At 52.9% G+C, this 26,406-nt stretch overlaps 1 protein-coding gene across 5 annotated transcripts in view; it reads left to right on the top strand.

Moving 5' to 3' along the window:
- The window catches only part of TTC7A (tetratricopeptide repeat domain 7A), a 135,266-nt gene that overhangs the window by 73,575 nt on the left and 35,285 nt on the right, over window positions 1-26,406 (top strand). For all 5 annotated transcript variants that reach the window (XM_033175794.1, XM_033175797.1, XM_033175795.1 and 2 more), the window contains 4 exons: window positions 7,618-7,735; window positions 9,190-9,247; window positions 10,054-10,126; window positions 15,315-15,475. In XM_033175794.1, the coding sequence (XP_033031685.1) occupies window positions 7,618-7,735; window positions 9,190-9,247; window positions 10,054-10,126; window positions 15,315-15,475 (410 nt within the window). The remainder of the gene's footprint in view (window positions 1-7,617; window positions 7,736-9,189; window positions 9,248-10,053; window positions 10,127-15,314; window positions 15,476-26,406) is intronic.

Below are 26,406 nucleotides of genomic sequence, written 5' to 3'. Positions count from 1 at the left end.
AGCTAATTCTTGCTCCGTAGGTGGCACTGTAAAGAGAGCAGGCTGTGGGGTATCCATGGGTTCTGAGAAGGGAGCAACAAGCTCCCCACAAATTTCGTGTTTGAGCCCCTTCTTCTCAAAACTGGCCCCATCCTTCTGCTGGATTCCTGCCTCACCATCGCTAGTTCTACAAAGAGGGTCAACCGTGTACTCTCTGTTCCCGAGGCCCACAGTGAAAAGAATGGGTCTGCCTGGCAGGCAGGGGGTATTTGTGCATGAGACAGGGCACACATCCCAAAAGGCGGCTCACACCCCCTTCGTCTCCTGCCTTCGCAGTTATTCTGGCTCACGTCAGCCCCCAGCAGGCCCAGCCAAGCCCCATGAGCAGGGGACAGAAATCTGGGGGTGGACAATTTGGCCTGGGTTGCAGGAAGGGAGGCTGAAACTAGGACATTTGAAAAACGAGTTGTGCTGGGTGAAGCTGGACTGGGTGGCCACGTGCCCAGAGGCGGAGCACCTGCTGTTCCCACGTCCTGTCCTCATGCCCAGAGCCACTGTTGGATACCCCACACCCGGTCTGGGTCTGAGAGCAAGGTTGTCTCTTGGAGATTGTGGCAGGCAGAGAGACGTGCATGGTCACGTGCCGGCTGGCTGATTTGGGGGTTTACACCAGGGTGGGAGTAGCTGAACAGGGTTGAGTTTGGCATGGGAGAGCACTGACCCTGGGGCTTAGCCTGAAACTCCCCTTGGTGAGGGAGGGCTTCCCAGGCTCTGACTCAGTGACGCCAGAACTGAAATCAGAGAGGCCTGCATGGCGGCCTCCTGCCTTGGCATGCCCAGCCTCCTGCCTTGGCATGCCCAGCCTCCTGCCGGGGTCCCTATTTTTGCAGCAGAAGGAAAGAGAGATGTAAATATTTTTTTGTATCTGAATTCATTTAACTTAAAAAGTTGAAACCTTTACAGGAGACAAAGTGGATAGGCTATGCGTGTATGGTGTCACACAGACAGGAGAGGAGTTGCAAAATGGAAACAGGGCATGCTCATCATTGGAAGGGTCTCTGATGCCATCTCTCACCTCCTTCCTGAGGAAGGCAGCAGGGGGTAGTGGAAAAGTGCATAGGCTTTGGAGGCAGAGATGATAGAGTTCAACTCTCTGCCTACCCATGTACTCCCACTTACTAACTGTGTGACTTTGAGGGAGTAATTTACCCTGTCTGTGCTTCAGTTTCCTCATCTGTAGCCTGGAAACAATCATGTCCACCATTATAGGGTAGCTGTGAATATCAGAGATGACATGAAGAGTGCCCCGACTTAGTACCCTGTGGGTACCTGAATGGTAGCTGTCACTATTATTGCCCCTTGAAAATAGCAGGCACACAGAAAGGATGCGCCTTTATGTTTTGACTTCATTTTTCAAATTCAGGGGTGGGTAGAGCCAGAAAGATGGATTAAGTGTTGATGAGGCAGGGGAGAGAGAATGCCAGCCCTCCTGCCACCAGCTTGTAGAAATTGGAAGAGTGCCTACTCCTCCCAGGGAGAAAAAAAGGGGATTTTTCACCAGAGCAGCTAACAGCAGGTTCCGGGCTCTGTGGGAAGGAGCTAAGGAGAAACTGGAGGTGCTCTTAAAAACTCTGCAGGCTCAGAAAGAAACTTTCTCTAGTTCCCAGAAAGAGAGGAACGAGAGTGAAGATTTCCAGGGTAAACCTCTTTGGCTCACTGCAAGGTGAGGTAACCCTTGAAATGGAAGGCAGTCCTGTGAATTAGCAGAGTGTGTGAGCAAGAAGCCAGTCTGTGTAGGGACCAAATTCAAGACACTGGAGAGACAGAGAAACTTGTAAAGTCACAGGAAATTTTTCCTTACTTATGTAACACAAAAACAAAGGAGCAAAACATTATGTCCTTTGATGCATCCTTTTTCCAAAGGGTCAGAGAGGAGAAACATGAAAACCTACAGAGGGCTGTGAATCAGCATCGGGAGACTGGAGTTGGAAACACAGTTCTGCTACTTCCTAGACAGGTGACCTTGGGTAGGTCGCTTCAGCTCAGCTCCCTGTGCCTCCGCGCCTTCTGCTGTGAAACACCGATGCCATCAGGTAGCTGTGGTGCTGTGAAAATGCCAGGGAAGGCCTTAATCACTGTAGAATTGCAGAAGAGGAGGCGGGGAAAGATCTTCACCTGGGTTTTAATGGCGAGGTTCCATGGCTGCCCTAGATAAAGAAGTCATTCAAGAGCAGTGTATCGTTGGGAGAAGGAAGGTTGAAGAGAACTTGGGAAACTCCTCACCCTAGAAGTATTTTGATGAGCAAGGAGGGCCGGGTGCTGTAACCTGAGCTTGCTGCAAAAGCAGCAGCCTGGACTACAGAGCCACCAGCTGTTGACTTGGAGGCCACAAGGAGGAAGTGTCTGGAGACGGGAAAGGGCACATGAGGTGCGTGCTAGGCAGGGAGGAAGACGACTGGAGTAGAGCAGAAGGGCCGGCACTGGACCGCTTCGCAGCCATCTGATTAGAGCAATGTTTCTGGATCGCAGGTGGAGCCCATTCGTGGGTCGTGAAATAGAACTCTTAAAAAAAAAAAAAGAATTTGAGGCCAGGCGAGGTGGTTCACACCTGTAATCCCAGCACTTTGGGAGGCCGAGGCAGGTGGATCACCTGAGGTCAGGAGTTTGAGACCAGCCTGACTAACATGGCAAAACCCCATCTCTACTAAAAATAACAAAAATTAGCCAGGCGTGGTGGCAGGCACCTGTATCCCAGTAACTCAGAAAGCTGAGGCAGGAGAATCGCTTCAACCCAGGAGTCGGAAGTTGCAGTGAGCCAAGATCGTGCCACTGCTCCCCAGCCTGGGCAACAAGAGCGACACTGTCTCAAAAAAAAAAAAAAAAGAAATGAAAAAATATTTTTGAGACTGGTGTGGTAGCTCATGCCTATCATCTCAACATTTTGGGAGGCCAAGCAGGGAGGATCGCTTGAGCCCAGGAGTTCTAGACCAGCCTGGACCACATAGTGAGACCCACCCTGCCCCCTCTCTACAAAAAATTAAAATAACAAAATAAAAAATAAAAATAAAAAAGTTAAAAATCAGCCTGGTGTGATGGTGCAGCCTCCCAGCTACTTGGGAGGCTGAGGTGGGAGGATCACTTGAGCTCAGGAGGTCAAGGCTGCAGTGAGCCATGACCATGCCACTGCACTCCAGCCTGGGCTACAGAGTAAGACCCCATCTCAAAAATAAAATAATCAAAACCTTGAAATAAACTATAGATTATCAGAGAATAAGACAGGAAATACTCCAATATATTACCCAGTGGGGTGAGTGGACCCTGGATAGGGGATGGAAAGCTCGACCAGCTCAGTATAGTGGACTGTGCAGGGCTGCAGAGGTGCCAACTTATCCTCGTGTAGAGTCACTCCTTCTCAGTGGCTGAGGATCTGGCTGAGAGACAAAAGGCAGACAGTAATGTCTACTCTCTGGATTCCAAAGGGTCTTTGATGCCACTTCCCAGTTTGTCAGATCATGTAGCTATGAGGAACCAGGACTATACTCAGATGACCCTTGCCATCTGAGATTTAGGCTGAGATTTAAAACCCTGGAAAATTAAACAAATTGTATAATACATATACAAAATATTTGTGTGTATATATGTATTAGTATATATGAGTATTGTAAATGATATACATACACATATATATATATATATATATATATGCCTGGCTAGGTGCAGTGGCTCACTCCTGTAATCCCAGCACTTTGGGAGGCCAAGGCAGGTGGATCACTTGAGGTCAGGAGTTCGAGACCAGCCTGGCCAACATGGCGAAACCCAATCTCTACAAACAGTACAAAAATTAGGCAGGCATGGTGGCACACACTGGTAATCCCAGCTACTCAGGAAGCTGAGACACAAGAATCCCTTGAACCTGGGAGGCAGAGGTTGCATTGAGCCGAGATCACACCACTGTACTCCAGCCTACTGGGTGACAGAGTGAGAGTATGTCTCAAAAAAAAAAAAAAAAAAAAAAAATGCTGACCAGGCACGTTGGCTCACGCCTGTAATCCCAGCACTTTTGGAGACCAATGCAGGTGGATCACCTGAGCTCAGAAGTTCGAGACCACCCAGGGAAACATGGTGAAACCTTGTCTCTACTAAAAATACAAAAAAATTAACCGGTATGGTGGTGTGTGCCTCTAGTTCCAGCTACTTGGGAGGCTGAGGCAGGAGAACCACTTGAACCCCAGAGGTGAAGATTGCAGTGAGCCAAGATTGCACCACTGTACTCCAGCTTGGGCTACAGAGTGAGACTCTATCTCAAAAAAAAAAAAAGCTTGTATTATTATATTAAAGCTTATATATATATAAGAAAGTATAGAGATATCATATGAAATACACAGTTATATATCTACATATGTAAATATAAAGATATATGAATTACAGCTATTAATAATAGTTAATATTTTTTTAAGCACTGCTATGAGCATTGCCCTGTCTTATCTCATCCTGTCCTCCCAGCACCTCATCCAGGGAGAGACACTGTTGTTATCCCCGTTTTACAGAAGAGAGAGGCAAGCACAACAAAACAAAATGACTTGCCCAAGGTTAGCAAGTGACCAGCCAGGATTTGGACCAGGGTAGTTGGCCCCAGAGCTTGTGTTCTTAGCCACTAGGCTGCCCTGCCTCTTTGCATGAAGCACCTACTCATGGATGTGGGGCTGATTCCGGAGTTAGGTGGGATTATAGTACCTCAAAACAGAGGTGGCAGAGTCAAATTCTCAAGGGCTTTTGGATTTCCACTCTTGTGACATTATTCTTCCCTTTTGCCAGCTACAGTACCCATGTATATTAATACTGTGTGCTATTGTATTATGTATTGTCATACTTAATAGAATTGATCATACTTTTTTTCCTTTCTAATCACTGCTGTGACTCTGCATGCAAAAAGCCTGCCTTGTGGTATGGTAATAGAAATCAAAATTGTGGCCAGATGTGGTGGGTCACACCTGTAATCCTAGCATTTTAGGAGGCCGAGGCAGGAGGATTGCTTGAGCCTAGGAGTTCAAGACCAGCCTGGGCAACATAGTGAGACACCATTTTCTACTTAAAAAAACAAAAAGAAATTAAATTATGTTGGCCATATAGGGAGATGGTACATTAAGCCTTGGGATTTTGATTTGAGGCAAATGCTGACACCATGCTTAGAGATAGTTTTAAACTACGTGGACAATGCTGGCAAGTACTGGAGAAGGAATGCTACTAATCTCGGAGTCAGAGTGGATCACAAATTGGACACACTAAGGATATATGTCTTCACTTTGTAAAACTAAAGGATAATGAACTCTTTTAATCCAGAATATGATGTATATGAACTGGAGAACAGATACTTTGCCAGTATTTACTGAGCCGTGTTCCTGGTACCCTCTTTGCATGGGTTGCAGGAGCTGAAGCTGGCATTTGCTGAGCAGAAGGACATGGCCATGGGAAGAATATGTATTCATGGAGTGCAGCAGGTGTCTGGATTCTTTTTATAACTTGTGCTTGGTGTTTATAAGAAAGCTTGTTCTGTTTGAATGGAGCCTCATAATGCCTGAGATAGTGTGTGAGGTGAGCCTCATCAGCCAGGGGTATATTAGGAAAGAAAGAGGGTGCTATTTGCTTACTTTCCCCTCCCTTGTTGCCTCCTGTTCTACCTCTGCCACCTCCTGGGGTAACTACAGCCATGTGATAAGCTCTTGGAGTTCCAATAGCCCTATGTCAGCACCACACAGTGGGGCCTTAACTAGGGGCCACCTGGTCCTGCCATCTCCTCAACCAGGCCTAGCACAGGGCCTGGTGCTACAGAAGCCTCAGTGGAGGGCTCTGGGGAGGAGGGAGGAGCAGGCGTCCAACCTGCCATTTTGCAGATGAGGACCTTGAGACACAGTAACTGAGTGTGTTCTTCACAGCTGTCAGGTGCTGAGCCAGGACTGGAGCCTATCTGGGGCTTGTCTTCCAGTGCTCTTCTCATCATGTGGCTCTGGCTTCAGGCCCTGGCAGCCCCGCTGAGTCCTGCTGCCGCGTGGCCCAGGAGACAGATCTTAGCATCTGTATAGCCTTGGGTCCACCTGGCCGGCTGAAGCTGAGCTGTAGACAGCTGTGGTGTTTCCCCAACTATGGCCTTCCATGAACCCTGGGTTCTCGGGCCTATTGTTGCCAAAGGCAGAAACCCAGCTCCCCGAACACCTTCATCCTTGCAGTGGCCAGCCCAGCAATCAGGAAGCAGCCCACTGCCCAGGCTGGCAGCTTGAGCTCGCCCACGAGGTGGCTGGAGGGCTACTGTGGTCAACTGATTCGGGCGTGGTGGGCAGACAGCCTCTCCCGCCATCTCCCTCCAGGCCATGATGCAGCTTCCTCAGCTTCTCTGTGCCTTGGTATTGTTTTCTCCCCTGTGCTCTTCCAGGTTGCACATAGCTCACCCTGGCTAATAGCCTCTGTCTCATGATCTCAGGTCCTAACTCCAGGGAGAGAAAATCCACTGCCCCTTTTCTAGCTGTGGCCAGTGGTCAGGCGCCAAGATACCTAGAGCTGTCCATCTCCTGCTAGGGGGATGGGCCTGAGCAGGGACAGGGACCAGGCAGGGGCAGCGCTGGCTTTGGGGCCAGAAGCCAACTTGGGTTTGAATCTCATTCCCTGGTCTCATGACTCTGTGAGCCTCTGACCAGGAGAGATGCCCATGGCTGGGGGCTTTGATGTCTGGGTGGCCCTGAAGGGTTTGCATATGGCATTCAGTCTCTTGCTGTGGGTCAGCACCAGTCTTAGTGACAGAGGAAGCATCCCTGCCCTCTCTGGAAACTGGTGTTTTCAGTGACATGAAGTTGGGCACACTACTATACCAGGCATGCCATTTCCTGGGTTGGATGGGAGGAAGGGGGCCTTTTTTGGAGGCATGTGTGCCATGAGTGGGCATGACCAAGGCCCTGGCTTTCCCCTACACCCTAAACCAGCCTGACTCCTGTGGGGGGCCCAGAGTGTCCCCAGGCCCGCCTTGTGTGTGCCCCTCTCTTTGTGCCCCATGTCATGTGTGATGATGTGTGCACATGTGACCCATACCGGTTGGTCCATTTCCAACTGGAACAGTCCCTCCTGCTCCCAAGACAAAAACAGCCCCAGGCCTTTTTCCCCTGAAAGTTTGAGCTCGTCTCAGAGAGGGAGTGAGCTCATGGGCGGGGCCACAGTGGCTGCCTGTCTGTTCCGTGGTGCTGGTGACATCCAGCAAGACACGTGTTCCTGAGGCCCAGTCACAGACCCCTGCCTGCCCCAGCCCTGGCTTCCCTCTCTGCCGAGCAGGACAGGCACAGACACAGGACCCTACAGAGGCCATGGGAGGAAAGGAGCTGGCCCAGACTGGCCTGGTCTTGGGTTCATGCTCTCAGCAGAACAAGCTCTGGGGAGCTGGGATCTCTGGGGCAAGGGAATCTTCTCCCTGTGAGATACCTCATTTGCTAACTCCAGGGAGAGAGAATCCACTGCCCCTCTTCTAGCTGTGACCAGTGGTCAGGCGCTGTGACCTTGAGCACAAGGCTTCTGTTTCGGGAACAGGTCCAGGGAGTCACTCGCCGGTAGAGGAAACTCCAACCCCACCCCCATGACCTTTGTTTCTCCTCTTTGCAGCTGGAGGAAGCAGAGCGCTTTGCCATGATGGTGATCAGCCTCGGAGAGGAAGCCGGGGAGTTCCTCCCCAAGGGCTACCTGGCGCTGGGTCTCACCTATAGCCTGCAGGCCACCGACGGTGAGTGCCAGGCCCTAGGAGGCTTCTGCTTGGGGATGGCTCAGGCTTCCTAACTGCCTCGGAGGTATCTTGTCCTACCGGCGCCCGTCCCCTCAGGCCATGCCTCCATAGGCACCCTGCACTCCTCTGGGACAGATGCCCATGTGTGTACACACACACACATGCATACACACATACACGCCCCTCAGACCCATTTCCACTGTTTCACCCGGACTGTCGCCACCCTCAAACATGCCTTCCTCTCCCCTCTTCATGGACCCAGTTCCTCCCACTCCTCAAGGCCCAGCCCCAGCTCCAGCAAAGCCCATACTGATCTTCTCTGTGGAACTCCTGCTTCCCGTCTGTAATGCGCCATCAGCCTTCCACTGCACAATGTCTCCATTCTGGTTCTCATAAGCCTGCCCTTACCCTCAGCACTGCTATGACCTTCTGGAGCCTTTTAAATCCTCCTTATACATGGCATAGGGCTGGGTACACAGCAGGTGCTTAGTAACTACTAGTGCTCGGCTAATGGATTCTGCTCCTTCCTGCCCCACACCTGGCCTTCCCTTGCCAACCCTGCCAGCTCAGCCACGTGTCTCACCCCGTCTATCAGGCAGCCACCTACTTTCATCTCCTTGTAGCTTGCTTGAGGGATGGGGAGTGACGGGCCACCACCCAGACCAAACCTGGAATAGTAATCAGCCCATGCCCACCTCCCCCAAATGTCAGTTGCTGGGAGCGGCAGTCACGGTGACATCAGGTATAAATGAGCCCTACATAAGGAACACCTGGGTCTGCACATGCTGGTCAAGTGAGGGAGTCATCAGCCCCTTTGTCAAAGTCTACTTTGAGCAAGACACCTTCCTTGTCCCTTTAACTCTACAAATAGTGGTGGTGGTCTAAGCTTTCGAATCTGGGGAGCTCTGACAACTGTCAATGCTTGGTCCTCGCCAGTGGGATTCTGATCAGGTTTGGGAGGGGCCTGGATACAGTCATGTTAAAGCTTCCTGGGTAGTGAGTTAAGTGTGCAGCCAAGGCTAAGAACACCTGCCCTGCCGCATTTAAAATAGGATGCAGTTCACCAGAAAGGTGCCTGGTTTGGGTTCAAGCTTCCTAGTGGGTCAGGAAGCCTAGAAAGGTATGTGGCCAGGCAGAGGTGGTAGCCTCTCTCTCTCAAGACTTGGGCCTCGTGAGTGGGATTCCCATGTCGTGGAACGCTTGTAGGCATCGGCCTTTGAAAGGGTTAAGGTGGTTCAGGTGGTGGAGAATGCAATGCAGTAGAAGCAACTGGCATGCCAAGGAATGTGCTAGAGGCCAGGACGTTGGCCCAGGCTGCCGGAGTTTGAGGTTTGCCAGATGGGGCCCTGGTGGGACCTTTATCTGCAGAGCTGTGTGCTTTGAGGATGGTGCAGGGCTGGGCCAGCACCCTTCAGTGACCCCTGATGGCTCAGTCTCTGTACTGTCCCCTGCAGCCACCCTGAAGTCCAAGCAAGATGAATTGCACCGGAAGGCACTGCAGACACTGGAGAGGTGAGTAGGCTCCCACCTGCAGCAGAGACCCCTCTTGCCTTTGGTGGCACATTCACAAGCTTTACCTCATTGGACCCTCTGATGTGGGCAGAACAAACATTTCTATCTCCATTTTACAGATGAGGAAACTGCACACAGCAAGCAGGGATACTCGTTTGGGGTTGAGCGGGTAGCCAAGCCCTGCCCTCAGCTCCGGGGGGGCTCCAGCAGCCACCAGGCTCAGTTCCTGCTCTCCCAGGGCTCAGGGGTCTAAAATGGGAATAGTAACCCATTGCTGTTGTAGTAATTACAGGAGATAAAGCAGGAAAAACACCTTGCACAGTATCCTATATGTAACAGGGGCTCAAAAATGGCATTCACCTCCTTCTAGCTCCTCCCCAGCCACCCCTCCCACTAAACCCACCCACCCCTCCCACTACCCTGAGCCCTTACAGGGATTTCCTGGCAGATGCTCAGAGCAGCAGAGCCAGCTTCTCTGCCCTGGTGCCTGACTTGTCACTCCCTCTCTGCCCATGGGATGTGTATTCATCCCATCGTCTTTCTCCTTCGGGGTCTTTCACCCCAGATGGCCCCTACTTCAGCGAGTGCCAGCCCCCTCAGGCCCACCATCCCTGCCTTGGGCTGCCTGTGGGCTGTCTGCCTTGGTCTTCATCTGCTAGCTGGATGCCCCTCTGAGACAGAGTCTGGCAGAATCCCCCACTATTGCCTCATAGTGCCCAGCACAGGGCTCGCATGCTGGAGGCCTGAGTCACACGTTGGTCACTCAACCCCTGGTGCCTGACTTGTCACTCCCTCTCCCCATACAGGGCTCAGCAGCTGGCACCCGGTGACCCCCAGGTCATCCTCTATGTCTCGCTGCAGCTGGCCCTCGTCCGACAGGTAGGTTGTCCCTGTTCCTAACCCCTGGGTCCCCGGGGACTGCTGATCTTCTCCTGGAAACCCAGCTTACCATCTGTGTGACCCTCTGCAAGTGACTTCACCTCCCTGAGTCTGTTTCCTTATCTGTCATGTAAGCCCTTTGAGTCCTCATCAGAGGGTCCCAGTGAGGATGAGGTCAGATAATGTGGGTAAAGCCATGGCAGATACACAGGAAGGGCGTGTTCTCCGTCTTCACTCCCCCTACGATATTTCAGTGGCCTGAGATGCCGATGAGTGACCACCTGTCACTCATTTGTTTGTATCCTCGCCTTCCACTGCCTTTTCCCCAAGGGTCTTGGGGATACAGTGGTGGGCTCATGGAGCTGTTGCAGGATGGGCTTTCTCTATGACCCCCAAGCTACTCCTTCACTGTGTGGACACCACCATCAGGCCTTGACCTCTGGGGCCCCATAGGGGCCTCCTGTCTGCTCCTTGCCTTAGCCCCAGGACCACCCCCACGATGACTCTGCAGGCAGACCCGCCTTTTCCCCAAGGGTCCTGAGAGAATGTTGGCGTGTCCAGGACTCCCTACCTCAGGTCCTTTAGAGCCTCCTTTACTTTCCCGTGGCATCTCAGCCTGCAGGCTGGTACTCTGGGCGCACACACAAAACCTCTAAAACAGTACCTCTCAGGTGGCTTGACCCTGATGCCTACCGATGCCCCCCACCTGAGTGCCCGGAGATTGCAGACAAGCCTTTGGCTCCCACAGTGCAGTCTTCTCGCCTGCGTCACCCAGGAAATGGGCTGAGCTCCAGGCTGGTGGAGGGAAGCCCACAGAAGCCCATGTACTTGCTGTCAGGTGGGGGGCAGCCCTGCCTGCTGGGGGTGCTGCTGTGTCCCTGATACCAGCCTGGGAAAGCCCTACCTTCTGAGGAGGCAGGCCACAGCAGTCCCATTTTTTACCCGAGGACACCACTGAGGCCAAGCCAGCATAGAACCCAGGCCTCTGATCCACAGCCCACGGGGTCTAGGTACCCCGCTCCCCTGACCCTTGTGGAGATGGGGCCCTGGGAGCGTGCTCACCGGCTGGGTCTTAGTCTTATGGTCAGCTTGGTGAGCTGTGTTTCTCCTGCTTCTGGGGCAAGCCAGGCTCTGCCCTGCGTCAGCCTGACTCCTCCTCTCTTTTTTTTTTTTTTTTTTTAAGACGGAGTCTCGCTCTGTCACCCAGGCTGGAGTGCAGTGGCTGGATCTCAGCTCACTGCAAGCTCCGCCTCCCGGGTTCACGCCATTCTCCTGCCTCAGCCTCCCGGGTAGCTGGGACTACAGGCACCCGCCACCTCGCCCGGCTAGTTTTTTGTATTTTTTAGTAGAGACGGGGTTTCACCGTGTTAGCCAGGATGGTCTTGATCTTGTGACCTTGTGATCCACCCGTCTCGGCCTCCCAAAGTGCTGGGATTACAGGCTTGAGCCACCGCGCCCGGCCTCCTCCTCTCATCATAGTTACTCTCAGTGCTGGGACACCCTCCCTGTCACCCTATGCCTAGGCCCTTATTCCGGCACCTGTGTCTGTCCTGACCTGAATTGTCACTCTGTTTCTGAGGCATTATGTCTCCCTTTCCAGGTCCTTCTGTCTCAATCGTTTTCTCCCCAACAGCCCTGATGTCATTCCGGCTGTTGTTTCTGCTGTCGTTGGCAGCTTCGCTCCCTTCCTCTTGCACCACTCCTCCCCCTGTGACTCCCTCCATCCTCCTCCACCTCTAGGCTGCGCCCCCCGCCCCCCGTCCCCACTCCTCACTCCTGACCCCAGGTCCTGGACAGGGCCGGAGCACCTCTGTGCCCCTCCGGGAGCATCCCTCCACTCCCAGAAACGCCAACAGAAAGACACCTGACACCACTTTATTTTTAGTTCTCTGTAAAAGAACCAGTGCTTTTCTTGCTAACCAAGGGAATGATAAACCTTTGGTGAGGCATTTTTTGACCTGTTCAATTACTCACCCCTCTCTAATGAATAGCATCCATCCTCTTAGAAAGATGGCGGGCCAGGCCAGTGGAGCCTAGCACCCAGTTTCGTTGGAGACCTCATTTTGGCAGCCTCGGAGTTGAGAACTCAAGAACTCCCTGAATGGACAGTCCTAGCCTGCCTGGGTCTCTGAGGCCCCCAGCCGGCCCATCCTGCCCAGAGCACATCTGGCTGGTTGGCACAGTGATGGCTATGGATTTGGATACGTAGCCCAGGATAATCGGGTCTGCTCTGGCAGAGTCACCAGCACAGGAGCAGCCTTAGGGCCACCAACAAGCCGAGCCAGTGGCCACGGTGATCTTAGCGTCCTCCTCATATGCTCCTTGACCTATCCACAAAGTAAGGTGCCCCGGGGGAGAACTCTGGGCCTGGCACTGGTGCCCACAGCCTGCACAGAGACCAGGCTGGGGACCAACACAAAAGCCAGGCAGACTGGGGACCCAAGGTACCATGAGAAGGGTGGAAGGCTGCGTTTGAGGTTTGGCAAGAAGCAGGACTCTTAAAAGAGACTCATGAGGTTCCTGCAGGGATGGAACCCTGACATGGAGAGAGTCACAGGAGCTAACGCAGCTCCCAGGCCTGAGAGCACGGAGGAACGAGTTCCATCAGGCTGGAAGGAAGGGTCTTTCCTCTTCCTTAGTTTTCTGGCTTTGGGGCTTGAAGAGGGAAACTCACACTTCAGAAGTGTTTGTTCCGCCAGTACTTCGCAAGGCATTTTTTATAGTGTCTCATCTTCATGGACACTGAAATAGGTTTAACCTTTATCCTTGTTTTGTAGCAGAGAAACTGCAGCTTAGAGAGGTGAATCCTCTTGCCCTAAGATGCCAGCTGGGAAGTGGCAGAGCTGGGAGCCACACCCCAACCTGACCCCAGAGCCTCAGAGCAGGAGAGGGTGTTTATCTGTCAGCCACACATCAGGTTCTTTCCACATCACTGCGTGAACATGTTCAGAGAGGAGGGCCTCGTCAGCCCTGGGTATGTAGCTGGCAGATTCTCTATCCCAGGGCCAGGCCTTCCCGGCCCTCCACCTTCCAGCCTGCCGCAAGTTTCTCTCCCAAACCTCTCTCTCCAGACCTGGTCACAGCCTTTCTACAGGGTGCAGAGCCTCAAGCTAAGGGTGCTGCTCAGTGAAACAGCAGTATGTGGGGGAGAGGATTCCCTGCATTCTGGGGAGTCAGGCCAGGTTGAAAGTACTAGGAATCAGAGATGAGGAGGAGATGGCCAGCTGGGCCCTGCCATGCCCCTTGGCCCACAGCACAAGGAGGGCTGGCCTTGACCTGGGACAGCTTTGAGGGCAGGCCCGTCACTCACCAAACACAGGCTTAGCAGCCTGCACAGCTCACACAAGAACACTTGGCCTGGAGTCAGGACCCCCATCTGAGAGTGCCTGCTCTGCTGCTAACTCGCTCTGCTGCTAACTTGCTCTGCTGTGTGAAAAGAATGGAAGGGATAGAAGATAGCATTTTTGCACATACATTAGCTCTTTGTACCCTTCTGTGGAAAAGCATATGCCTAATTTGCAGATAAGGGAACTGAATTCAGAGAGAACCAGGGACAAAGGCGAGTGAGCGGCGCCAACTGTAGAACCCAGCTCTTGTGTATTCACAAATACAGGACCCCTCCACTGGCCAAAACAAGCAGGATCAATCAGCTCAGATGACAGGCAGCAGGTGGGGGCTGCCCCAGGCAGGGCATCGTGCAGGGGTGCCCAGCAGGGTGCAGGGGCCAGGGACTGTGGGGTGTTTTGTAGAGAACGAGGAGATGACATAAGGGGGACAGCGGGCCACCTCAGAGGTCAAATGGGGCTGTGTAAGGGGTTGCTACAGTCACCAGGACTGGCCAACCTCTTTTGAAGAAGAGAGTTTATGTTGGTAACTGCCAGAATTCTTTTTTCTCCTTAATGCTTGTGAAAACATTCCCCAGACCCTGTCAGGGATGCACAGGCCAGGGCGGGGAGCTTTTTCTCTGAGGGTAGTAACCGCCACAGCTGAATGTAGATGGGTCTGGAGAGGTAGAATCAGAGGCAAGGAGAGGGCTCTCAGGTGTCTCTTGCATCCAGGGGACTCTTAGGGCCCATCCTGGGGATGTTGTGTTATGCTGAGAATGGTCTCTTCAGGAAAGGGCTCCTTGAACCTTCCACATCCTCCCATAAGTCCAGCTATGGGCAGAGACCCATCCTGGCAAGGTGGCAGGCAGCCAAGCAGGTGTGTGGTCTCAGCCCTGAAATAGTCCCCATAGGATGTACTGGGGCACCGACTGACCCCGTAACCCTGTTACCACTTGCAGGTGGGGCCCTGGCCACAGCTGTAAATCATCCATGCCCTCTGCAGCCAGATCCAGTAGAACATTGGAGTCCTGCCTGCAGGGTTGGCGAGAGCAGTAGAAGGTGCCCTTCCATGCTGCACCAGCCCCTCCTGGGCTCACTGACTGGGCTACTGGAGCAGCTAGGGCCTGCCCTCTTTCATGCAGTGCTCAGAGAAAGGAGGCAGCAAACTCAAGCCAGTGAACGTTGGGACCTGTGGTGACCCCTGGTCTCCCCACCACATGAAGGAAAGGCTTTCCTGAGGCCACATCCAAATCCAGACCCTTCGAGTATGGCTTTCCTGACCCTGCATAATCTGGCCTCATCCCACCTGTCCAGAACCAGGCTTAATAAATATTTGTTGAACTGAAAATAAAACACAAGACTAGAATCTGGATTCTAGTCCCAGATTCCCAGTGTGCCCATGTTAGAGGCCAGTCTCCCCGTCTTCTAGGCACTTGCCTCTGCACACTTCCCTTCCTGTGGTCAAGCTGCACCCTCTACCTGGAGCACCCCGTTTACATCATCTCACCCTGGAAAGCAGGGTCTCCTGACACATCAGTAGAACTCCAGGGTGACGTTTCCACACGTGGCTGCCTTGCCCTGTGGCTCCCACTCCTCCCATTTAGGAAGTACTTCCTGGTGGCTGCCCTGGTCCTTTGTGCCACACCACAAACCTGCTCCTCTTTATTCCTGAGTGTGACAGCAGACCCCTCTGTGCCAGGCCATCTGGGGCAGGTGTTTTCTCACAGCAGCATCCCTGCCCCCAGTGCCTGGGGCCCCCTTGAGTTGAGTGTGGGTGCCTTTGCTGACTGGCACCTGGCTTCTGAGTCCCAGGGCAGCATGTGCCTGGGGAAGGGCACTAAGCTGGTGGGTTCCTTCGACAGATCTCCAGCGCCATGGAGCAGCTGCAGGAGGCCCTGAAGGTATGCAAGGATGATGCCCACGCCCTCCATCTGCTGGCACTGCTCTTCTCTGCCCAGAAACACCACCAGCATGCCCTGGATGTTGTCAACATGGCCATCACCGAGCACCCTGAGAACTTCAAGTAAGTGCCCTGAGAACACTCTGGCAGTGGGGGAGCTGGCTGGCCTCTGCAGCAGGTGCCCATGCACACCTGCCCTGCCATGGTGCCAGCCAGCACACATGGGGTAAGCACCTGCTGCATGCACAATCCCTGGTGGAGAGACAGGGGGGTGAGGACAGGTGGGGTCAGCAGATAGCTGTGGCGCTCTGCACCAGGAGGTGCCTGGTGGGGAATAGGGTGCATGTGCTACTCCTCATCCCCCATGAGGTGGGGTCTGCATGGGCCACAAGGGAGACTGCTTGAATGCATGTGTTTGGGCTGCTTCTGCCTGCCCTGGGTTCTGCATGAGCCTCAGAATGAAACTAACTTGTGTAAGTTAATCATAGCCCTAACACAGCCAGCCAAGGATGGGATTCTAACACCAGCTAGGCTGGCAGCTGGAGACAGGGGTTACAGCCCTCCGAGGTGATCCTGCTCCTTCATATCTCCCCACCTCCCTCATTTACTGCATCAGCCAGATGCCCCACTTCTTGGAGCAAGGTTTAAGTTGCACTTGGTCTAAGTGGTGGTGGGACACAGAGGACCTGCTGCCACCCAGCCAGGACATTGGGAACAAGGCCGTGCTGGGCCAACTGAGGTGGGAGGATGTGTTGCTCTGTCGGGGGAGCAAGGGGGAGTCATCTTTTGATTTCTGCCTTCTGCCCCTAAGGGCAGGTGACACTGAGTGTAACAGGCTTTGTTTCTCAGAGTCCTGTGATCCCAGATTAGGGACCTCTGAGTAACCCACTTCCCCTGTTCCACCTTAGGGCCTGAAGGAAGGTGATTTAGAACCAGCCCAAGGCTGTCCCCTGCAGACAGCAAGGAAGAAGCTAGAGTCCTGGCTGCCCTGATGGGTGACTCATGCTGTGTAAATAGGTTCACAAAGGATTAGGAAAAAATTGCTGGGTGATGAAGGGAAGCTTCAGTGGTCCCAGCCTAGGGAGGTTCCCGTCACTGGGCTTTCACCTCTGTCCATCCCCAGCCCATCAGAGGCAGGGCTGACCACAGGGGTGGGTTCAGGTTTTCCTGCACCCTTGGCCTCCTTCAGATGACAGCAGATAGTTCTGCTTGTGGCCTTTGCCAGCATGCCGAGCACTGCTGTTGGTGGCTTCCTCCTCCCCAAAGCTAAAGAAAGGTGCTTTGGGAGTGGCAGTGTTTCCTAAATATAAACCCCATAATGAGCCTCCCTGAAGAGGGGAGCCCCAGTGGCCACGGCCAAGGACAAGTGTTCATCCTGCTGGTCAGCCTGGTCTGCAGCCCCAAGACCCCTGAGCCTTGCCCTGCTTGCCCTGCTTCCCCTAGTCCACACTGACCCCTGCCCCACCCATTCCCCTCCATCCTGGCCTAGGCAGGTCCCCACTGCTCACAGCCAGGTGTCAGCAGAATGGCCAACTTGACATAGCCTGTCTTTTGTGTTCGTGGCTGGCCCTGAATCTGAGCCTTACCCCAGCAGCATTCAAGAGACTACAAAAGGCCAGGCGCAGTGGCTCACGCCTGTAATCCCAGCACTTTGGGAGGCCGAGGCATGCGGATCACCTGAGGTCAGGAGTTCAAGACCAACCTGGCCAACATGGTGAAACCCTGTCTCTAATAAAAATACAAAAATTAGCTGGGCGTGATGGCAGGTGCCTGTAATCCCAGCTACTCAGGAGGCTGAGGCAGGAGAATCACTTGAACCCGGGCGGCGGAGGTTGCAGTGAGCCGAGATCGCACCACTGCACTCCAGCGTGGGCCACAGAGCGAGACTCAGTCTCAAAAAAAAAAAAAAAAAGAGACTACTAAAATTCCAGTCACTTCACCCCAAAGGCCGGTAGCTTAGGAAATCCTAACACAGAGAAAACAGTATGGGTGGACAAGGGATTAGTTACCTTGTCTCATTAATCCCAAGTACAATACAGTAATACGAGGTAAGAACATTTTATTTTTTATGAAAATGCACAAAAGATGTAGGTTCCCCACTCCTAGTGCCAGTGCCTTACTTTGATCCCAGCTCCATCCTCACACCTCTCTGGCAGGGTCTGACCCACTGCTGCTGGCCTGCGTGCCTGTGTGTGTTTCCACTTCAGTTAGGCTTCATCGGAAACTGAAATGGCCAAGCAGAAAGACTTAGAATCCTAGGCTGGGGAAAGGAAAGGGCTCTTCGTCCACCCTGGGTCTGTGGAGCACAGGAGAAGCAAGAGGCCTGGCTCAGCTCGGCATCAGAATTTCCTAATGAAATCTTACTTGGAAACTGAGACTGTGATGCAGGTGGGAGCACCGCTGCTCTGATGGAGCCAAGGAAGGTGATTCACACCTGCCCAGTTACAGCTGAGGGGGTCCCTCCATCCCAGCACCTGGCATCTCACCACTCAGCATCTCTTGCTGACTTCTGAACTGATTGCTTTCTACCAGGCTAAAGCAGCTCCCCTGGCCTGCTGTGGGGAGGCTAACTCCCTTTTTTGGAAATCTGGCTGCAGCCCAGGCTGTGTGAGGTGTGGCAGAAAATGGGGTCTGTCTCCCCATCAGCTTCCTTGACTGTCACGCCAGGAGTACCTCCTGCCTACATCTTCCCAGGCTCTTGGACTGGGCTAGGAAGCTGTCCGTTGCCCTGTGGGCAGTATGTGTGCCCCCGCTGCTGCCATGCCTCGACACACGCACTTTCCACCCTTCCCTTCTTCCCACGCTCACTCAGGTGCCGACTCCTTCCCCAGGAAGTGTGCCGCTCACTGACAGTGTCCTTGGTCAGGGGTTGCCTTGAGGTTGGTGACTGCCCCCAGGTGGCCCAAGGGTGGACATCTGGGTCTCCAAGAACCCCTGGACCTGAACTATGACATTTTGTGCATGCGAGCCTGAGTCCATGGAAATGGCTTTCAGCAGATTCTCAAAGGGAGCCCTGGTGCAGACTGCTGTTTGTCAACATGCAGGGTAACTGTACCCCTGTCTCGGGTGCTTCCCCAAGGCTTGCAGGGAGCTTCCTGGAGAGCAGCGTTTGCAGGCAGGAACCTCTACCTTGGGAACAACTCACCCATGCAGACATCACAGAGCGACTGCAAGGGCTTCAGGAGCTGTGGAGGGTGAGGCCTAGGGGCCGCAGGAGGGAGTCAGCTCTGAGGTCAGAGGAAAGCATTGAGTTCCATGCCCTGAGGGATTCTGAAGGTTCTTCTACAACCTGTCACTCACTGTAGAGTACTGTGCTGTGGAGCATTTGGGGATCTGCAGGCCCCACCCCCAGTGGTGCCTCACTTTCCTCAGTCTGCTTGTACAGGGCTGTGGGGCTGGGGGGAAGCAGCAGTAGGTTCTTCGTCTTGAGCCACCATGAGCTCCTCACCTCCAGGATCCTGAGGAGCTCTGTTTTGATCCAGCTGGCCCTAAAAGGCTGCAAAACTAATTGGGGGGAAAAAATTACAGGGACTTTTGGCCTCCAGAATTGTAAGAAAATAAATCTCTGTTGTTTTAAGAAAAAAAGAAATTGTGTCTCTATATACCATTTATAGAGACATAATACTATCTGTACGGCTGGGGTGGGGTGGAGAAATCCACCTACCGCCAAACTTTGGTGAGTGACCACAGGGTATGACCGTTGTCTCTTTGTAAGTAAGTCAATGCTATTCGCCACAGATGAAACCACAGAGCATAGAAACTCATGGATTAGCAGGAAATGTCACTGAGTCCATTACAGGTCAGGGATCACTGAAAAATGTCATTGCTCTTCGATTGACACTGCACCCTGCTTCCTCAGCTGCTCTCTGCATTTGAGGAGAAGCCTTTTGTGGTTCCAGCTGTTGCCAAGGCAGTTAGTTAAACAACCGGTCTGGTAAATATCACTGCAGCAAAACAACAAAAACCAAACTCCCTTTGTCCTGACCTCATCGTCCCCAGCAACGTCTGTATCCACAGGACACTTAAAGGCACCTTATAGAGGGCTGTCCCAGTGCCTGAAGCCTATTAGAGGCGTCTCCTTTCAGCCATCAGTGTTAGAGGCCATGCGTGCATGGGATCCCAGAGCCTGCTTCAGGAATGGCAGAAGCTGGCTCGTGCTAGGCATGGGCTTTGCCTGTTTCACCACTTTCAGGGAGGCCTGCCACAGGGGAGGAAACTGGTGGGGGAATGGACCCCTGTCCGTGTGAGCTGGTCCTTGTGTGAGAGCCACAGTGAGGTCCCAGCCCTTGAGTCATGTCTGTCACTGGCCTGTGCCACCTGCAGCAACTCACTCCTCTTCCCCTTGCCTCTGTTTGCTCATCTGCCAAAAGACGGACAGCTGCTCTGTCTTCCTTGGCTTGTGAGGTTTATTGTGAGACTCAGGAGAGGGCACACAGTCGATGGACAGCCGTGTTTGAAAGGTGGCAGTATGGAGGGGAGGGGAGGCTGCCCACCAACAGCATCAGGCTGTATCCTGGGTCCCAAGGGTGGCAGTGCCTGGGGAAGGCCAGATAGGCCAGGAGGTGCAGGCAGCCGAGACTGGGCCCTGACAGAGGCAGGGAAGGAAGCTCTGGGGAAAGGTTAGTGAGCTCCTTGACTGCACAAGAAGTCACCACTCCCATATAGGCAGACTCTAGGCTCCCGGAGAAAACCCAGCTTTCGTGGAGTCGAACTTTTGAAAAGCCTTCTGAATTCAGGTTAGAAAGCAAAGCGAAGAGGATCTTGATTTCTGTGCTGTGGGATGACCTTTAGTTAGTGGAGCTTGGGTTTAAAAAGGCAAAAAACATGATGAGGCAGAGACAGCCCCACAGGGACAGCATAAACCTCGCACGGTGGGAACCAGACACCCCAAGCAGCTTCCTGAAATCCTGTGGGCTTCTGACTAAGCCCTGGACACATTTGCCGGCTGGGCTGTCCCCGGCCAAGAGACCAGGCCCGCAGGGGGCCTCAGGGGGCAGCAGCTCCTTATCCAGGCCTGGGTTCCGGGCCAAGCCGCGGAATGCGAAAGGTCCCGTGCACGCTTGGAGATGCCTGTGCGAGTCCTTTCTTCTCGTTTTGGATATGAGAGGCAGCTGGGAGGCCCTACCAGGGAGGGGCAGGAATATGGGGTGAAGGGGAACAGGCAACTGATAAGCGTCCTTTCTGAAGCCATGGGCTCCGTGGGGCGATGGTTTTAGGTAACAGATTCCTTGGGCTTTAGTCAGGCCGCTTGTAGTGAAGGTCACCATAGTAACCAAACAAAGTTCCTCGGCTCATGATGGGAGCTTTCCAATAACCAGCCTGTCAGTCACGGCTCCCGTCCCAGGTCTGGCAGTCTGCCAGGGTGGTTTTGAAAGCCCAGGCCATACATAGGTCAAGGGAAGAACAAACAATTTCCCCTTCCCCTCTCCACAGTGGGCAAGGCCACCTCCTCCCAGCCCCCAAACCTCCGTTGGTGGTGATAGGTCCGCTTGGGAGTTTCTGCTGAAACTGGTCTTTGGGGACTTGGAAAGTCCTCGGGGAAGCTTTCAGAGCCCGGGAGACCCTCCCCAGTACAGGAACAATATGGGCCTCCCAACAAGCCAGAGCATGTGCCTGTAAACAAATGGAACCACACAGCCTTCTGCTCAGGAAACCTAGACTGTTTGGAAACTGTCAGAGCTGATAACCGGGCGTTAGCTGGAGCCATACCTTGGCTGACTCTAGCTAAGGCTAACGTTGGAGCTCAAGGGCACCCCTGGGATCTACCTGGCGTACCTCATGTTTTTTTCAGGTGGTACGTGTGATATATTTCTCGTGGTCCATTCCACTGAGCAGGGGGATGAGTCCCGGGGCTTCTGTTAACATTTCTGACTTAAACCCAGCGTGTTTATTTGATTGCCCTTATTAAGGACTTGTAGTATATCAAAAGGATGCTAAGCATACCAACACTCCAGCGAGGGGCTGGAATCAAAGGTATTAACACAAACATAGTTTATCACTTTGCTGGGTTCATTAAACACGTTTGGCTGCCACAGCCCCTGAGGAGGACACCAGCCATGGGGGAACCTTGCAGGCCATGTGGCAGAGGGAAGTGTTAAGCCGGTCATCATCACTGGCAGCACCGGATCCTTCCCCAAAGGTCAGTTCCTCATTAGGTAAGCTGAGTTGACATTCAGCATTTCCCTTCGTGGGCTGGCCCGTGAGAACCTCTGTGACCTCGCTCTGTGTGACATGTATAGGTGAAAGATAATGGTCATCATTCTCCAGTTAGTGGTCTGCCTGCATTCAGACTTCTAGGGTAGATGACACAGGTCTTTTTGTTTGTCTGGGGAAGAGAGGAAAGAAAGGAAAAAGGAAGGAACATAGATATTTTCAGGCTTTGTTTTCCAAAGTGGTGGTAACCCTTTCCTTCTGGTACTTGTTGCTTTCCCTCCTTGCAGCAGGGGCTGGAGGCAGGAATTGTGGCCCAGGGCACATGGTTCTCTGTAGCAGGAGAGGCCCAGGCCCAAGACAAAGCCTTTTTGCCCCTGGGAGAAAGCCCATGCCCACAAAGCAGAGTTGACCTCCCCTTTGCAGTGGGAGATCTTTAGGTCCCTGGAGGTCTGACACAGGGCAGAGAGACCAAGGCATTTGCTTCGTTGTGTCTCAGCCCTGGCTGGGAACCTGCCTTTGTTCCTAAGGTAAGAAGACCTAAGGGTCTTCTTTTGGGAAGTTCTTCCACCCTTGAATGACCATGAAAAGGCTCTGTGTGGTTTACATTTAAGTCTTTCAAGATCAAGAATTTGTGTTTGGGGATCCTCTCAGGGTAGCTGGAGATAGCTGCAGGGAGGGAAGCCGAGACCTGAAGGCCAGTTGTGTCAGCCCAGAAACAGATAAGAATGCTGTGTAACCCTGCGGCCAGCTGCAGGGTAGGGGCAGGCTGCTCCCAGAGCAGCCCTGGGGTCCTTCACCAGGTCAGGACAGTCTTTGAAGTAAGGAGACGCTAACTTCAGGAAACCAAAGCTTTTGAGGCTGTTGATTTTTAAAGCTTCAAAGTGAGATCAGGTTAAATGAATTCGTTAAGAGGTGGAAGATCATCATGAGCCTTATAAGATTAGAGGACATGGGTCAGTCTAATCCTCTAGACCCAAGGAAAAATAAATAGTTTTAGGGTTAAGAAGAGCTGCTAAAAAATGTCCCTTCTGTGTTAGGGATTAGTCTCTGGGAAGGTAATAAAACCGGGGCTGACTGTGGCCCTCCCCCTTTCAGGGAGGGTAAGGCCTGTTAGAGTCCTTTTAAAAATCATACCTTCTAGGCTGGGCACAGTGGCTTTGGGAGGCCAAGGCAGGAAGATCACTTGAAGCTAGGAGTTTGAGAACAACCCTGGCAACATAGCAAGACCTTATCTGTACAAAAAATTTTAAAAATTAACCAGGCGTGGTGGCACACACCTGTAGTCCCAACTACTTGGGAGGCTGGGGTGAGAGGATCAGTTGAGCCTAGGAAGTTGAGGCTGCAGTGAGCTGTGATCACACCACTACACTCCACCTTGGGTGACAGACTGTCTCTTTAAAAAGGTCCTGAGCATGTGTTGGATTTAACATGGGTGAGAGACCATGTGTCTGGGAGACCTAGATCACTCAGCACATCCCTGCCCCCCCTAGATCACTCAGCACAGACCTAGATCACCCAGACGCTGGCCAGAGTCTGGGTGATCACACCTGAATGGGGGGGAAGGGGCAGGCTGGCCCCTCTCTCCCACTACAGGCCTTTGTTTCTGCCCTTCCTGCCCATCTTCAGAGGACCCCTCAGGTCCACTTTGCCCCTGGAGCCCCTATACTTCAAAGCTGAACCACTCAATTGAGTACCAGATTCTGTTGTTCTTGTGTTTCCTAATGCGTTGGATGTCTTGTCTGAGTTTAGAAGTACCTTTGGGGCAGAGACTGGCCTCTCCTCTGCCTGCTACCCCCATGGTAGGGAAACCCCCACTAAGCACAAAACATACTCCAGTGGACCCTCCAGCTGCTAGACAATGGGAGCTGTTTTGTTTTTTGGAAGGAAGAGAACCGTGTGGGGGATTTGGGGATGTCACAGCCAGAGTGCTGTCACACCCCTCACCCAGTTTGGTTGTTTTGGTTTGGTTGCTTTGTTTTTTGGTCTATACAGCACCCCTGTTTTGAAGATGAAGAAACTAATGTGAAAGTTAGATGATAGCTCAAGATCACGTTGCTGATGAGTGGTGGAGCAGAGGCTAGAACCCATGCCGGCTGATTGGCAGGACCACCCTGGTATACTTGAACTCCGAGAGCTTCAATAACAATGATGCACCCAGTGCTGGCTCCTGCCGGGCACTGCTGTGAGCACCTTGCTGCATTAGCTCTGTAATCTCAGCACCCTAGGAGGGATAGAAACTGTCATGATTCCCATTTTATGGATAAGGAAACAGAGGCACAGAGGACTTAAGTAAGCACCTGCACGTAATGGGGGCTGGGGGACTGAGAATGAAAGTTTGGGCAAACTTGGATTGAACCCTTTCTGAAGTGCCAGCCCTTGCTGGGCCTTTTATGTGCATGATGTCCTGCAGCAGTCCTCAGGGTAAATAGATGCTGTCATTCTCATTTTACAGATAAGAAACTGAAACTCTAGGCTTGGCGCTGTTGCTCATGCCTATAATCCCAGCACTTTAGGATGCCGAGGCGGGCGGATCATTTGAGATCAGGAGTTTGGACCAGCGTGACCAATATAGTGAAACCCCGTCTCTACTAAAAATAAATTTAAAAAAAATTAGCGGGGCGTGGTGGCGCATGCCTGTTGTCCCAGCTACTCAGGAGGCTGAGGCAGGAGAATCACTTGAACCCAGGAGGCGGAGATTGCAGTGAGCCGAGATCATGCCACTGTACTCCAGCTTGGGCAACAGAGCGAGACTCCATCTCAAAAAAAAAAGCGGGGGGGGAAGGAAGGAAGGAAGGGGAAGGGAAAGAAGGAAGGAAGGAAGGAAGAAAGGAAGGAAAGAAACTGAGGATCTGTGACTTGCCCAAGGTCACATGGCTTCAAGGAGGGACACTTTGGTCATCAGACTTGGACCCTGCTTGTCACCATGAGTCCAACTTGGTGAAGCCTGGGCTGGGGCCCATTTACTATACAGGCTCTGGCCTCATGGCCAAGGAATTAGACTTTCCAGAGGCATGGCCCCCTGACTCAGAGAATAGCCTGCTTTTTCACTCAATTATGTGTTTTCTATAAAAATAGAACTCTTCATTAAAACAGCTCAGCACAGCCATCAGCTGCAATTACTAATTACTGTCCTTTTAAGAGATAATACGCCTTGCTATGCATTCACCACACCTGCTGCCACTTCCCGCCACCCTCCCACCCCCTCTACCGCCACCCCCGACACACAGAGGGTTCCCAGAATGGCCAGGAGCCAGAGGGATCCGGAAGAGCTGCCCAGGGCCCAGTGAACACACATGGGACCAGTAGGACCCAGAAGAATGGAGAGTTTCAGGGACACCCTGCAGCTTTACTTCCTTGGAGCTGCTTGGATCCTGGGAACACCTACAGTGTTCCAGGCCTTGGTGAGCCCTTGTGACTCTATTTTCCTCTTCCGTTCTTCACCAATTTGTTGAGTGATATGAGAGCAGGCACCAAGGATACAAAGATAAGAAAGACCTAGTCCCCGCCCAGATGAAGGAAGGATCTCGCAGGAAGACAGGTCTGACTCTGACAACAGCAAAGATGACTGAGAATGACAGCTAACCTCTCTTGAGGGGTGACACGCGCCAGGCACAGGCTCTCTTTCCTTTAGTCCTCCCAGCAACCCTCCTGGGCAGTACCGTGACTGTCCTGCCTTGCAAATGAATAGGCACCATCAGAGGTGAAGGCACTTCTAGGAAGCAACAGAGCCTGGAAGTATACCCACATCATCTGATGCTAAAGACCATGTCTCAGCGGGGAAGTGGCTCCCTCGTGTACATGGTGGTTACTGTGTTCAAGTGTTCATTGCAGGTGCTGAGTAACTACAGGGAGTTACTTTCAGGAACATGAAAGTAAAAATGTGGACCCGTCGTGCTTGCTGCCCACACAGCCTGTGTGTTTCCCTGCAGCCGGCTCTGCTCTGCCAACTTCCACCACCACCAAGAGTGGTGTGCTGGGGTGAGCAGCCAGGGCCACAGGAAGGGTGAGGATTGGTGCCCCCAGGTAAGGCGATGGAGATGACCTCTGACCCCAGGACTATGCTTTGCTTAGCCAGAGACACCACAAAAATATCCCCTATTTACAGGATAACTATTTTTCTTTTTTTTTTCATTTTTGGAAAAGCCATACTAAGGGTCTCACCCTCAGATCTCTTTATAGCAGTGGGAAGAAATTGTTTGTCTTTGCCTCACATGGGAACAGCGCCAAGTCTTAATCCTTCCAACAGATCATTAGCAGCATGATCCTGCCCTAGGAGTGCAGGCGAGGCAAGGTTAGAAAGAAAAGGAGGAAGAGGAGGCAGATGCCAACATTCTCCTGGGAACCTCCATCATCAGCCCACACTGGAGCGATTGGGGAGATTGGCAAAGCTGGTGGCCTGTGGCACAGCCATTTTCTAACGGGGAACAGAGACACCAGCCTCACTGGTCTCGGTCTTCCTCCTCAGAATCAGGGCTGCCCTCGACATACAGGCCCCGTGGGCTGAGATGTCCCATGGTTCAACAGGGGCTGGCTCTGTAAGGTCACCTGAGTGCCTTTCTGTGTCGCTGGATGCTGCATCACGCTTGCAGATGACATGGGAGTCGGCAGGTCCCAGCGGTTAGGATGGTGGGTGAGGGAGCACTGAGCCTGGGTGTGGGGTGGCCGGTGTGGTCTACCGAAGGCTCTGGCAGCATCCTGACGAGGGTGTAAGCAAGTAAAGAGAGGGCTTATGTCTGCACTGGGCTCCCCACCCCGGCCAGGGCCTGTGTGCCACATGGCTTGGATGGGCCTGCAGAGAGTACCAGGAATGGGTACCCAGCCATCCTTCCCTAGCCCCAGCAGTGTGACCAAGCCCTTGGAGTGTTTACACTGACCCACGCTCCTTCCCCTTTTCCAGAGAG

Source organism: Trachypithecus francoisi, unplaced genomic scaffold, assembly GCF_009764315.1.
Source record: "Trachypithecus francoisi isolate TF-2019V2 unplaced genomic scaffold, Tfra_2.0 Lachesis_group17, whole genome shotgun sequence".
Taxonomy (NCBI): Eukaryota; Metazoa; Chordata; class Mammalia; order Primates; family Cercopithecidae; genus Trachypithecus; species Trachypithecus francoisi.
The sequence above is the reverse complement of the archived record's forward strand: the minus strand, read 5'-3'. Positions and strand labels throughout refer to the sequence as shown.